Raw genomic sequence first — 15,243 nt, 5'->3', positions numbered from 1 at the left:
CCAGGCACTGAAGCTTGTTACTGTCATCAGCTAAATGGTTGAAATGAAAGAATGAGTGTGTTGAGGCGGATAAAATCTGACTAATAATTATTTGTCAGTAGATAGACCGTTTGAAACAACAGTATTGAAGACTAGGCCTAGTTGAGGTCAGCTGCAGGGTGGCATACTAACCGGAGCTCATGGTGTTGCCCCAGCCGGACACGGTGCACACGGTGCCAGCGGCGGCACAGCTGGTGGGCAGAGCCACGGCCTGCACGTACTGGTTCAGTTTGGCGGGTGTGCTCAGCTTGATCAGCATGATGTCGTTGTTGATGTTGTAGGAGCTGTAGTTGGGGTGGCGGATGACGCGGGAGGACCTGATGAACTGCTCATTTCCCTCAGTGACCCTGATGTTGTGCTCGCCCATACGCACCTCCACGCGGCTGAAAGGAAGCAGAGGGACAGACAGACAGAGTGAGTAACAGGCAATACAATCTACAAGGTTGTTAGTAAAGAAAAATAGTGCATGTAGTAGTGCATTTTGAAGTGTATTGCATTTTGAATTATATTTCACAGTATTTGTTGCACTTTGCCCAACATGCCACTCTACTTTGTATTGTTCTATACTGTTTCTAGTAAGTATATGAAGTCAAGTGCATAAACATACGATTTGTAGCAGTGAGCAGCAGACACAACCCAGTTCTCGTTGACCAGGGAACCACCGCAGAAGTGGTAGCCGGAGTTCAGAGACACGGTCCAGGGCTTGGAGTAGGCCTGGCACTCATACCCTCCAACAATCTTATCCTCCTCCGTAGCAACTGCAAAGACCAAAACATCATGTTAAAGAGAAACATCATGGAAATACCTCAATGAATATCTAGAAGTATCTCTTCAGAGTTTAACCGGAACACCGCAGGCAATTGCAGCAGTTCTGCGGGACTTGTACTCACAAGCAGCTCCGAGGAGCACAAGGAAGACAAGAGATCTCATGGTTGCTGATTGATCCTGTTGATGGAGGTCTAACCTGGACCCCTGGCCTTTAAACAGACCTGCCACACTCACCACGCCCCATCGGAAAGGAGCCGACCAATCAGAATATAGCTCTGTCCACCAGCGGTGCTGTTATGTGAAATGTGTATTGGCATATATGTGAGAATGGTCAGGTATGTAAACATATGATGCGTTTCACATGGCAACCTTCAAACTCAGAGATATGCAAAAAACCCACAACGCTTGTGGCAGCAGGTGACATTGACATATTCACTTCACACCAAAGATCATAGAGCGCTACGCTCCGCTCTAGAATCTTTGCTTCACACTGTATGGCATCCTCTGTCATTTGAAGCGTCACCTCATTTAAGTTGAAGTCAATGTTCCTCCTGTTCAATCAGTTAATCTTTAGCTCCTTACATTGTAGTTTAATTTTCATGAAAGAGTCCAAGAGAACAGTTAGAATCATATAATTACTGTAATGCAATTAATGACAATATTTTTACTAATAGTGTTATTGTTAGTAATACACAAGGTGACTATAGCAAAACAGTCTGATCATGGCTCCATTCGTCTATTACCTGCTGGTGGTCAAAATTCCAGATACTCGGCAGAATACTAAACCACAATAACAGCTGAAAAATGAATTATTCTACTAACAGTGACGCATTAGTAGTAACACAATCATCTTAAACTTTACATCTGAAACAAATCTTAAATATAGGTATATATACAGTAGATTTCATACGGTATAGTTTACATTTTTCACTGTTTGCCTTTACAACAGCTTGGCATACTATTGGTAAAATGAACTGCATAAAACCATGTCTGGTGAAGACTTAGCAAAAGATGACTTTGAATAATATAGCATATTGAAATGAAATAATATTTCTAAATCTTAAATGAAATATTTGTTTAGTACACAAAGTCAAAAACATGTCATGTGTCTCTGAGGAAGCATTCAGTAGCCTAACGTTGTTATACTGTGTTCTTCTTTTTTTTATTGTTTTTAAAAATATATACCAATCTTGCCACGCCAAATGTGATTTCATGAATATGATCCATGCAGTCTATTCTTTGCAATTCTTGCACTTTGCTGATGTTGGAATATGACCCCATAACAGATTGGCCGTGATTTAGTTAGATAGCTCCTCATTTCAAGGTATCTCAGCTATCTGGCACTTAGAATGTGCCAGTAGAATGAATGCAAACTCTTTCAGTCTACTTTCTATTTACTTTGACAATTTTGTTGTCATGGTTATTTGATGGATATTTGATATAGACTCAAAATGAACACATCTACAGTATACTGTACTGTGTACACAATGTTTAATTTGGGGAAATGATACAGTATCAGACAGCAGAAGACAAAGATTACTATGTGCTTTTCAGATAACCTTTGAGGAAATGTAGTCACTATACATCATGTTCCATGAAGGTCCAGTAGTGTGAGAAAAGGGACAGCTGTCTCATCCTACAGCCATGACTCTGCCTATATATAGAAATAGATTGGTCACTTACTGACCGATAGAGAAGGTTTTGCAACAAGACTGCAGGGCAAACTCTGTATAAATACCAGAGGGTTTCGGTCAGACCTCCATCAACAGGATCAATCAGCAATCATGAGGTCTCTGGTCTTCCTTGTGCTCCTCGGAGCTGCTTGTGAGTACAACTGCTAAACAACTGCTCTTGCCTGCAGTGCTTTCGCTAAACTCTAAAATGTATCACTAAATATTCATTCAGTTATATTTCATGAGGTTATTCTATAACATGATGTTTGGGCCTTATGTGCAGTTGCTACGGAGGAGGATAAGATTGTTGGAGGGTATGAGTGCAAGGCCTACTCCAAGCCCTGGACGGTGTCTCTGAACTCCGGCTACCACTTCTGCGGTGGTTCCCTGGTCAACGAGAACTGGGTTGTGTCTGCTGCTCACTGCTACAAATCGTATGTTTCTGCACTTGACTTTATATACTTACTAGAAACAGCACAGAACAATAATAAGTGGAATGGCATGTTCAGCAAAGTGCAACAAATACTGTGAAATATAATTCAGAATGCAATGCATTTCAAAATGCACTACTACATTTACTTTGAACCACCTTTTAGATTGTATTGCCTGTTACTCACTCTGTCTGTCTGTCCCTCTGCTTCCTCTCAGCCGTGTGGAGGTGCGTATGGGCGAGCACAACATCAGGGTCACTGAGGGAAATGAGCAGTTCATCAGGTCCTCCCGCGTCATCCGCCACCCCAACTACAGCTCCTACAACATCAACAACGACATCATGCTGATCAAGCTGAGCACACCCGCCAAACTGAACCAGTACGTGCAGGCCGTGGCTCTGCCCACCAGCTGTGCCGCCGCTGGCACCATGTGCACCGTGTCCGGCTGGGGCAACACCATGAGCTCCGGTTAGTATGCCACCCCGCAGCTGACCTCAACTTGGCCTAGTCTTCAATACTGTTGTCTCTAACTGTGTATCTATTGACAAATAATTACTAGTCAGATTTTATCGCCCTCAACACACTCATTCTTTCATTTCAACCTTTCAGCTGATGACAGTAACAAGCTTCAGTGCCTGGAGATCCCCATCCTCTCTGACAGCGACTGTGACAACTCCTACCCCGGCATGATCACCGACGCCATGTTCTGCGCTGGATACCTGGAGGGAGGCAAGGACTCTTGCCAGGTACACTTCTGCAACAAAGAGATGAAATCTTAGCCTAGGAATGTCATTAATTGTTTTTTGATAAATTTAGAACATGCAAATCAAAGCAAATAATGAATTATGTAACTAGTAAAACAAAATATCACAATTCCACCATCAGGTTATTTTTGCAGTCATGTGTGGTCTTGCCTATAAAGTATGAGGATATCCAGTTCATGACCTCAGCTGAAAATCACTATTTAAAGAATTGAGGAGACTAGTTGTCCACTCCATGGATTCTGACCAGCATTTCTCTGTGTCCGTCTCAGGGTGACTCTGGTGGCCCCGTGGTGTGCAACGGTGAGCTGCAGGGTGTTGTGTCCTGGGGCTACGGCTGTGCTGAGCGCGACCACCCTGGTGTCTACGCCAAGGTGAGATTCCGACAGAACTTACAGACACCGCAAAGATCCAAACAACTCCATGCAGTCCTAAAGACAGTGAAGAGTAATTCCTAGTATATAATATGTACCAAACTAATACGTTTTTTTCCTGCTTCTCCAGGTTTGCCTCTTCAACGACTGGCTGGAGCAGACCATGGCCAGTTATTAAACATGTACATTTACATTTTAGTAACATCATTTTGAGCAGTCTTACAACAACTCGCTGCAGTATAAAGAGGGTGTAAATTTGGGGTAGTGTTTGTATTTAGTTTTTTTCCATCTAGCGCTTATATAGAATGATTGTCAACTTTGATGTTTAAACTATATACAGTATGTGAAAAGCCGACCTCATTTCAATTGTACATTGTTGAACATTGGTTCACTGTCTCCACAATAAACATCTTCATTATGAAACAGTGTAAACTGACTTAAATTTACTGGGTGTGTGGGAGTGAGTTGGAGAACTCAACATTAGTACAGTATACATGGTATATTAATTCATTCACGTGTTTATTTGGCTGACGCTTTTATACACAGCAACTTACTTAAGTCAATCATTATGAGGGCCAGTCCCCCCAGAGTAACTCAGGGTAAAGTGTCTTGCTCAAGGGCACAACAGTTGCAGCCAGGAATTGAACCCACAACTTCACTGGCAACTGCATGCTATTCTGGCTCCTCAACCACTAGGCCTACATTGTGTTGCACTCTGGAAAGCTCTTCATCTAAGCAAACAATTGGATATATTGAGCATGAGGAGATAGCCAATGTTGGAGTGCTGCAGGAATCTACAGTATATCACCTACCAAGGCTGCTGAGAGGCAATCAGAAAAGAGGGGTCATTCTGAAACAGCACCCCCAAGAAAATAATGGATTATATCTCATTTAAAAATATGTAAGCGCACCAAGACACGTGTCATTTTCTATGAAGACAGACGCATGGATACATTGGACACGCAACCAGCCAGAGCTTTAACAGTGCGTGTAGTCAGATCTTTCCGTAACAGTTGTTGTAACACTATAGGCATAGGCTACTTTATTATTATCATTTAAGCCTATAGCCTAAACTAAACTGTGGGTCATTAAGAAAACATAATGCATGTGTTGTTGTAACTTTGTGTAACCGAGACATCAGCAACTTTCATTGTAAACGACTAGGGCTGTCAATCGATTAACATTTTTAATCTAATTAATTTCATACTCTGTGATTAATTAATCTAAATTAATCGCATATAAAATGTAATCGCAAAATCGCGATGTCAACACTATTTCTTTGCAGTAATGTGGTACAAAAGAGTTGACAAACTCCGGTGATATGAAAATTCTGTGCTGCAGACATTGCAGAGGACTTTGTTTTAATCGATACTTTCTTTTTAACACCGTCAGGCCGTTTTTTTTTAAGTAAATGTTCCAATCAATGATCCAGGCAGCACATTCTCGTCTCCCCATTTTACGGTCTAATGGTTACTGACTAGAATGGCTCCGGGTCAAAGGTCATCGATTAATCTGCGTTAATTTTTTTAATCAGTTATTTTATCTCAAATTATGTCCTGAATCTCGTATCCTGACCTAATTGTCCCGAAAATTATAGCCTACTATAGCATAGTCTGGAGTAGCTTAGTTATTGTCTGATACATTAAAAACATTGAAGGTGGTTGGCTGCTCATTGGGACCTGATGAACATGCTGCTAAAAAGCACAAGTTGCAGCCGTGAGGACAGGGAAAGTGGAGGCAGCCACGAAAAGTGATTGGTCGTTTATAGGGCTGTCAAAATAACTGATTAATTTAGATTAATTAATTTGAGATAAAATAACTGATTAAGAAAATGAAAGGACTTTGATTATCAATACAGACTGCATGGTGCTTGATTAATACACCTGTGCAAAGGGACCTGATGAAATCCATGAATAGACCCCTTCACAACGGATAAACATTCGGAGTGGCGTGACGTCAGTGGCGGCAGAAAAGTTAGACGGCAATCCACCTCTTTCCTTAACCCGGAAATATGTATCGTTGCGATGGTTACGATACTGTTTTCAACTTCCGTTCATTCTGTTAACATGTGCGTTCTCCATAGCAAACTAGGTTATGCCTCAACTTAGATTTCGTTCGAAATGTTGACAATTCTGCCCTCAGCATGTATATACTGCATCAATGTCTGCCTAATACCATATGGATGTCATTTAAATTATGGTGGCCTTATAATTAATAACATAGCCTACTCGTTGTTTGCTTCTTTTTTGACTGATGTTTGATGAATAGGCTGCTGTAGTAGTTGATTGGAAGTGGAGGGGACATTTTTCGAAGGTGTTTTGAACTAATTCGGCTTTTAAGACAAATTAAGCTACTTTGTGCATCTTTGCGGTGGCAAAGCGCTTCCTAATGACGTTGCGTGCCGAGACAAGGAAGCTCTCACACACGTGGGTGCATACGTACATTTGCATTCAGTTGATCTGCCACACCTACTCCCGCTATGTAACAGAAATAATCATGATCCCCCATCCAAAAAAGTAAAACTTTACCTCGTTGTTAGTCTATATCAAAAGCGGTTGTTTACTTTGTGTGCAAGACGCTATTTTTCGCGTCTTTTTTATTCCAACCGCGAGTTATTGGGGGAGAAACGAGAACGCGCACATACACCGGATAACTTACACCTGGCTTGATGAATCCGTGTCTGCTCATCCTGGATTGGTCTTTGTGCAACCAATTCAGCCGGTATGCTCTTGTTTAGGATTCAGTGATCGCGGCTCAGTACTTATCCCGGATGTCTTAATTCTGCTTTTGTGCAACGGGCCCCTGGATGAATAGGGATTCATTATATTTACAATAAAAAGCCTGCTACAGAAATGTGCATTCCCATCATCTTTCCATTTATTATTTATTACACTATTGATTTACTATTTCCCTGACCATTTAGTATGGCACAATGTGTTTTCTTTTTGTGTGTACATGTCCTTGTGATGTGAATGTCTGTCAACTAAAAATAATAATTAAAAAAAAAAAAAACTCAAAGTGGCAGATCTAAAGGCCATAGTCAGACAAAATACAGGTGTAGGCAGTGTGTGATGGGCCTTTGTGTTGTGCCCTGCAATTAGAGGTACCACACCATGAAACACTACAAGAAGTGTCACCTGTATGAACAGGGATTCATTATCTCTATGGCAAAAGGCCTGCTACATAAATTCGCAGCATCATCATCATTCCCATCATCTTGCTATTAGTAGCCTATGATGATTTACTATTTCCCTGACCATACAGTATGGTGCAATGTTTGTTCTTTTTGTGTTTTCATGTCCTGGTGATGTGTATGTCTCTCAGCAAAAAATATTAATAATAATAATAATGTTTTTTATAATAATATAAAAAAAATTTATAAAAATTCAAAAATCAAGATGGCCGCCACCATATGACGTCATTATGACGTCATAATATGCAAATTAGTTGGATACATTTAATCCCTACATAAACTTTGGGTCATCCTTAATATTTCTCTGATTTACAGAAAGTCTCTATCTCTTATCACTTTTAAGTTAAAGCCTTTTGAAATTAATATGTCAAAATTGAATGTTTTTGGAAAAAACCTCTGGCGCCTAAAGGGTTAAGTGCCTCGGTTTGCTACTGGTAGATGTCAGAAAGCGGATTGCCGAGTTTAAACCAATAACAACACTCTTTCCGCTGCCTTGAACACGCCTCTACCCAGAGCCGTTGGAGCTGCTCAAAGTTGATTGGTTCTCGACCAAAGGGGGCAGTTCCGCAGATTTCGGGAACTCAGAAATCCTTCTCAATGAGCAGTTGACCAGACCAGCAGCAAAAGCCTGAAGGCGTTGCGTCACTGGGAGGGCGTGCCAGGCTAGGAATCACCACCATACCAGAGGAATCTTCAACAGACCTGGGGCCTCATTTATAAACGATGCGTACGCACAAAAGAATGCGTACGCCTCGTTCTACGCAAGCTTTGGTATTTATAAAAGGTGAACTTGACGGTAAAATGTGCGCACCTCCACGCAAGCTCTGACCCATGCGTACGCACAAAAAAAGGAAAAGCAGAAAGTGCGACCTCAGGAGGAAACGGGTACAACGACCCGAAATTGGTTCAATAATCGAAGTTTAACACAAACTTAAACCACTGCTTGGTCAAATTTCCTATTGTGATGCGCTGTTTGGAACGTGCATTATTTTTCTATATACGCACGGCTATGAAGTAGTTCCCTACTTTTGGGCTTATTACACTTGAATATTAATTCGCCAATGTCAATGTAACGGTAAAAACAACAACGTTGTATCTAAGACGGCGGCAATATAAACGAAAGTGATGGTAGCAGTGGTAGGCTATAAGCGGGATAATCAACTCCGCGCCGTGCGTTTATAGGAAAATAATGCACTTATCGAAGTGTAAAGTCCCCTCCGCCTGCGGCGTCGGGTCCTTATTACCACTTCGAACGTGCATTATTTTCCTTTATCTCCCTCAACAATGGAATTCTCTTCTCTGATTGGCTGATGGGGTGGCCATTAACTTCGTATAACCTGCTACCTTTGAAGTAGTTCCCGTAGCACACTTGAATATTAATTCGCCAAACTCGTTGCGAAGTTTAAATGAACTGTCACGTTGCATCCAAGCTGAAATACAGACGTGCAGAACCATAGTAACATTGTAGCATATGACGGAGGTGGATTGTAGCTAGTTGGATGCCATATAAGCTATAAAAGTAGCGATCTTTCCAAGTTAAAGTTAATCAGAATCCTGGGATATGGCCGCTTGACAACGGGAGAGATAGAACTAACGACTGGCTTTTGGCCGTAGCAACCAGCCATTTAGAACTAACGACTGGCCTTTGGCCATAGCAACCATCCATTTTAGAACTAGTAACGGCAGTTTTGTCCTGCAAGTAGAAAGTTGATATGTGGCGGAAAGTAGTCCCACAGTCAAGACAGTTTTAGCGATGTTAACGGACGCAACGGTGGAATAAAACTGTGTTCTAAATATACAGGTTATGAATACAAACGGGAGATAAGCGGGATAACGGCCTTCGAGGTCGACCGGTTCGATGGAAATAATGGCACGGCGGAGGTAACTCCGTCTCCGTGCTTCGCACGTCGCCGGAGTTCTAGACCTCCACCTAGCCATTATTTCCATCGAACCGGTCACCTCGTCGGCCGTTATCCCTTACATAAACGCACGGCGCGTCATTGATTATCCCTTACATAACATCGCGCAATGACGCGCATCAAAGACATAACTGCCTTAACCTAATCCTGTTTAAAATCTAAAACGTAGTTGATTGTTGTTTCGTGCGCCCGTCAAAAAATCCATCTTATTTGAGGCAAGAAAGACATGTTGATAGGCTATACACATTGTATGTTTTGTTAATTATCCACTTATGGCTTTCGTGCATGTTGTGATATTTGTCAATAGGCCTAATACATCAAGGCTCAAACATGTTGCTTGTTAGCTTGTTAGCAACAGTAAGAGGGATTTGCCGAGAGGTACCCGCCCGAATCATGCCATGCAGTCTCGCTGCAAGTGCTGACTTGCATCGGCTTTCTTGCCACTGGCTGAATCGAGAACTGGCTGACCCGAGTCGGATAGCCAACCTTCAGCCGAATTTTGCCAGACGTGTTAGGAGGTGTAATTGTTTTATCACCAAACTACATCAGCTTTCCTTACACGGTGAACAGGCAAATAAAAACGCAGCAAAGTCTAATTTCCCAAATGTGATCCGTGCTATTGACTGCAATAATAGTATAAATTAAGCTATCTGTCGAGTTGTGAAGCCACATTACACCAGGGACAGAATAATAAATGTGCCTTTGTTAACAGGAAGCATATTCATTCCCTCAATATCCATGTTATATATGTGCCACGGACATGTTGCTCACAAATGTTGTCGCCCGGTGGCCTGATTCATATTGAGACATAGTGAATTGTGTTTAAATCCTGTAATCGTAAAATAATTTGGAACAATTTTTCGACCATTTCTAAACATTCAACCCTTTACTCATTGAAGTTATGTTGTAGGTGACAGTGGATATCCGCTGAAACGGTGGCCTCTCACGTCATTTATGAACCCACAAACAGTCAATGAAGTTGCGTTTTTTGTCTTTCCCGCTGTTTTCGGCATGTTGTCCACAGACATCAATATTCATTAAGGGCGTTTCGCTGAATATGTATAGGCAATTATGGGTGTGTCTTGAGGTACGCACAGGTACCGCAAATGTAGAGTAGAGCTTGATTTATAAAGGGAAATTGGCGTGGAACGTGCGTGCGCACGGTTTTATAAATCAGAATTTTTCTGTGCGCACGCACTTTCTGAGTTTTGAGCGCACGCCATCTTCTGGCGTACATCCTACGCAGAGTTTTATAAATGAGGCCCCTGGTCTCGGGTTGTGGCGTTTCAGCAGAGGTAGACTCAAGCAGTCCGTCCTCGGGTGACCGCTGACCAGGAAGAATGGATTCTCCAGTCATGACATCCGCGCCTAGAATCACTCTACCTCGCAGTTGATCGACGTGGCGTCTGTGCATTTGTCCATCCGGAGTCTGCACTCTGTATGAAACTGGGCCAGTAGGTTCTGCTATCACGCCAGGGACCCACTTGTGTCCCCCAGTGTAGCTCCTCATGTACACTGAGTCCTGTGGTCTAAAGCATCTGTTTGGGCCTTGAAGTTTTCCTGCACTCACCTCCTGCTTGTGGTGCATCTCATTCTCATAATCAGGATGAAGGCGATCAAGAGCCGTGGTGAGACTCCGGTTCATAAGTAGTTCGGCAGGGCTCTTCCTTGTCGCTGAATTGGGAGTGACATGCTGTGACAGCAGAAACCTAGCCAGACGTGTCTGCCAGTCCCCTACAGTAGACAGGGCCTCTTTGGTTGTCTGGACCATACGCTCTGCTTAGCCATTTGAACGTGGATGGTAAGGGGCCGTAGTCGCTGGTCTGGTGCCATTCCGCCGGGCAAACTCTTTGAATCCTTCAGACGTGATGGCAGCGCCATTGTCAGAGACAATAACATCTGGCTACCCAAGAGTTGCGAAGAGGAATCTCAATGTGATCACCGCAGAGGATGACATTGAACTCACCATGGCAACCTCTAACCACTTAGAGTGTGAGTCCACAATTATACACTAATCCAACGCGAACTTTATGGGCGCTGCCATCTTGAATATCGCCATTACTGCGTGCCTGCGAGTATGACGAGTGACACTTGCCTGTGCTTTTCAATGAAAGCATCCTGTCAGTAGGGTTGCCAACTCTGAGAAAATAAAATACGGAACAAAAATACCGGGGGGGGGGGGGGGGGGGGGGGTCATTGGGGCCCACCTACACGTACCTCCACCCCACATCAAATTATCATTATGATTATCATTATCACAATTATTATTATGCTATATTGTTAGACATGCACTTCACTTCAAAGCAGTCAATATTTGAAGTGCTAAAAGTGCTTAAAGTGCTATGCATGTGTGTACATGTCCTATGCACATCAGAGGCCTGCTTTAATAATGTAAGATATATTTACAATAGTTCATTGCTTTTGCATGGTTGCATGAGAAATACTTGTGAAAACAACAGCAATTATATGGGTGCTATTGTTTTGGGATGTTTCCCTCATGCAAGCATCATAGGCCTACTCTGGTAGGCAAATGGAGAAAAAAATTATATGCTTTATAATGACATTTCATTTGAATGCCTGAATGTAAAGATCCAGGAAACATAATACCAACTTTTGTCTATGGTAAACGGCCGAGCATATAGGCGTAAATCACTTATCTGGAGATCTTGAAATGAAAGACTAAAGCTTCAATCTTTTGACCATGTTATATTCAAATCTGACTAAACAATACTCAATGCTAAACAATGTATTGTACAGTCTCTGCTCTGTTTCCATGGAAGTTGCAAGAATCCACGTTGTTAAATGTCGTTACGTAGCCTAATTAAATAGTCTTCCAGGTTGAAGCGGAGCTTTGCCAACAATGTTATTGTGTAGTTTCAGTTTCTGTCGCGCAAACGCACAACCGCATGCATTCAATGAACGCTCATACCACCACTTATTTGTATGACTCTGTTTAATCACATCAAACTAGCCAGCATTTCTTCCTAATTGCAGAAACTTTGTTTTCTTTTCTGTCGGGCCGCGGTTGCTTGATCCAGATCAATTGCGCAGCTAATTATCAGGTGAAGCACCGGACCTCACTCCATGCCTTGCGGACCAGCAGGCTCCACGTTGTGTCAGGGAGGTTTTTTGTGGGTTTTATGTGGGTTTTTTTTTTATTGTAGTATATGTGCATTGTAGCCTGATAAACCAGCCTAAATGGATTGGATGTCTAATTTAGTCTGGCCTCGATCAATGGATACAACGGAACATTGTTGATGAGCACAACCCGTTGTCTTTCAAACCGTGTCTGTGCCTATAGGCCAACGCTCCCTCAAAACCCCGCCCCAGAGCCCTGTGCCCCGCCCGCGTTGATTGATTTCATCAATGTTTAATTTGAGGAAATTATACAGTATCAGATGGCAAAGATTACTATGTGCTTTTCAAATAACCTTTGAGGAAATATAGTCACTATACATCATGTTCCATGAAGGTCCAGTAGTGTGAGAAAAGGGACAGCTGTCTCATCCTACAGCCATGACTCTGCCTATATATAGAAATAGATTGGTCACTTACTGACCGATAGAGAAGGTTTTGCAACATGACTGCAGGGCAAACTCTGTATAAATACCAGAGGGTTTCGGTCAGACCTCCATCAACAGGATCAATCAGCAATCATGAGGTCTCTGGTCTTCCTTGTGCTCCTCGGAGCTGCTTGTGAGTACAACTGCTAAACAACTGCTCTTGCCTGCTGTGTTTTAGCTAAACTCTAAAATGTATCTCTAAATTTTTCTCTCAGTTATATTTCATGAGGTTATTCTATAACATGATGTTTGGGCCTTATGTGCAGTTGCTACGGAGGAGGATAAGATTGTTGGAGGGTATGAGTGCCAGGCATACTCCAAACCCTGGACGGTGTCTCTGAACTCCGGCTACCACTTCTGCGGTGGTTCCCTGGTCAACGAGAACTGGGTTGTGTCTGCTGCTCACTGCTACAAGTCGTATGTTTCTGCACTTGACTTTATATACTTATTAGAAACAGCACAGAACAAGTGGAATGGCATGTTGAGCAAAGTGCAACAAATACTGTGAAATATACTTCAGAATGCAATGCATTTCAAAATGCAATTTGCTATCTTTGCTACTTTTAACAACCTGTATTGCCTGTTATAGGGAACCTAAGTGGAGAGATAATAATTATTTTTTGGTCCCGTTTGGTCACGTTGTACTGTGCATTTCACATATGATGTATGTGAATTTAAAAGATAACTTTTCATGTCAATAAAGTACTTCACTTCAAAGTTATTCACTCGACTTTAAAAGTTATGTTAGTTTTGTGCGAATCCGCCCAGTGGACTACATCTCTCTACCTTTTAGATTGTATTGCCTGTTACTCACTCTGTCTGTCTGTCCCTCTGCTTCCTCTCAGCCGTGTGGAGGTGCGTATGGGCGAGCACAACATCAGGGTCACTGAGGGAAATGAGCAGTTCATCAGGTCCTCCCGCGTCATCCGCCACCCCAACTACAGCTCCTACAACATCAACAACGACATCATGCTGATCAAGCTGAGCACACCCGCCAAGCTGAACCAGTACGTGCAGGCCGTGGCTCTGCCCACCAGCTGTGCCGCCGCTGGCACCGTGTGCACCGTGTCCGGCTGGGGCAACACCATGAGCTCCGGTTAGTATGCCACCCTGCAGCTGGCCTCAACTAGGCCTAGTCTCCAATACTGTTGTTTCTAACTGTGTATCTACTGACAAATAATTATTGGTCAGATTTCATCCCCCTCAACACACTCATTCTTTCATTTCAACCTTTCAGCTGATGACAGTAACAAGCTTCAGTGCCTGGAGATCCCCATCCTCTCTGACAGCGACTGTGACAACTCCTACCCCGGCATGATCACCGACGCCATGTTCTGCGCTGGATACCTGGAGGGAGGCAAGGACTCTTGCCAGGTACACTTCTGCAACAAAGAGATGAATTCTTAGCCTAGGAATGTCATTAATAGTTTCTTGATATATTTAGAACATGCAAATCAAAGCAAATAATGAATTATGTAACTAGTAAAACAAAATATCACAATTCCACCATCAGGTTATTTTTGCAGTCATGTGTGGTCTTGCCTATAAAGTATAAGGATATCCAGTTCATGACCTCAGCTGAAAATCACTATTTAAAGAATTGAGGAGACTAGTTGTCCACTCCATGGATTCTGACCAGCATTTCTCTGTGTCCATCTCAGGGTGACTCTGGTGGCCCCGTGGTGTGCAACGGTGAGCTGCAGGGTGTTGTGTCCTGGGGCTATGGCTGTGCTGAGCGCGACCACCCTGGTGTCTACGCCAAGGTGAGATTCCTACAGAACTTAGACACCGCAAAGATCCAAACAACTCCATGCAGTCCTAAAGACAGTGAAGAGTAATTCCTAGTATATAATATGTACAAAACTAATATGTTTTTTTTCCCTGCTTCTCCAGGTTTGCCTCTTCAACGACTGGCTGGAGCAGACCATGGCCAGTTATTAAACATGTACATTTACATTTTAGTAACATCATTTTGAGCAGTCTTACAACAACTCGCTGCAGTATAAGGAGGGTGTGAATTTGGGGTAGTGTTTGTATTTAGTTTTTTTTCATCTAGCGCTTATATAGAATGATTGTCAACTTTGATGTTTAAACTATATATGTGAAAAGCCGTTGACCTCATTTCAATTGTACATTGTTGAACATTGGTTCACTGTCTCCACAATAAACATCTTCTTTATGAAACAGTGTAAACTGACTTAAATTTACTGGGTGTGTGGGAAAACTCAACCTTAGTACAGTAAATATGGTATATTAATTCATTCACGTGTTTATTTGGCTGACGCTTTTATACACAGCAACTTACTTAAGTCAATAATTATGAGGGCCAGTCCCCCCAGAGTAACTCAGGGTAAAGTGCCTTGCTCAAGGGCACAACGGTTGCAGCCAGGAATTGAACCCACAACGTCACTGGCAACTGCATGCTATCCTGGCTCCTTAACCACTACATTGTGTTGCACTTTAAGCAAACAAATAGATACAATATATTGTGCATGAGGAGACAATGTTGGAGTGCTGCAGGA

The 15,243-nt window shown here is 42.6% G+C and overlaps 2 protein-coding genes across 3 annotated transcripts; both read left to right on the top strand.

Annotated features, from left to right (window-relative positions):
- Window positions 1-320: 320 nt before the first annotated feature.
- On the top strand, window positions 321-4,279 carry LOC134082943 (trypsin-2-like). The gene is made up of 6 exons (XM_062539002.1): window positions 321-453; window positions 2,764-2,914; window positions 3,129-3,379; window positions 3,521-3,657; window positions 3,945-4,046; window positions 4,177-4,279. Exons 1-6 carry the CDS (start codon window positions 342-344, stop codon window positions 4,222-4,224), a joined length of 801 nt encoding a protein of 266 aa, XP_062394986.1. The 5' UTR covers window positions 321-341; the 3' UTR covers window positions 4,225-4,279.
- Window positions 4,280-12,814: 8,535 nt separating this feature from the next.
- Window positions 12,815-14,662, top strand: LOC134082941 (trypsin-1-like). 2 transcript variants are annotated; one of them, XM_062538999.1, is made up of 6 exons: window positions 12,815-12,854; window positions 12,988-13,138; window positions 13,567-13,817; window positions 13,959-14,095; window positions 14,383-14,484; window positions 14,615-14,662. In XM_062538999.1, the coding sequence occupies exons 1-6, from the start codon at window positions 12,815-12,817 to the stop codon at window positions 14,660-14,662; spliced, it is 729 nt and encodes a 242-aa protein (XP_062394983.1). The 2 variants fall into 2 exon arrangements, with proteins under 2 accessions (XP_062394983.1, XP_062394984.1); XM_062539000.1 differs by having other exon boundaries at window positions 13,567-13,821; window positions 13,969-14,095.
- Window positions 14,663-15,243: the final 581 nt, after the last annotated feature.

The sequence above is a fragment of the Sardina pilchardus genome, chromosome 6 (assembly GCF_963854185.1).
Source record: "Sardina pilchardus chromosome 6, fSarPil1.1, whole genome shotgun sequence".
Lineage (NCBI taxonomy): Eukaryota > Metazoa > Chordata > Actinopteri > Clupeiformes > Clupeidae > Sardina > Sardina pilchardus.
This window is presented reverse-complemented; position numbering and strand designations above follow the sequence as displayed.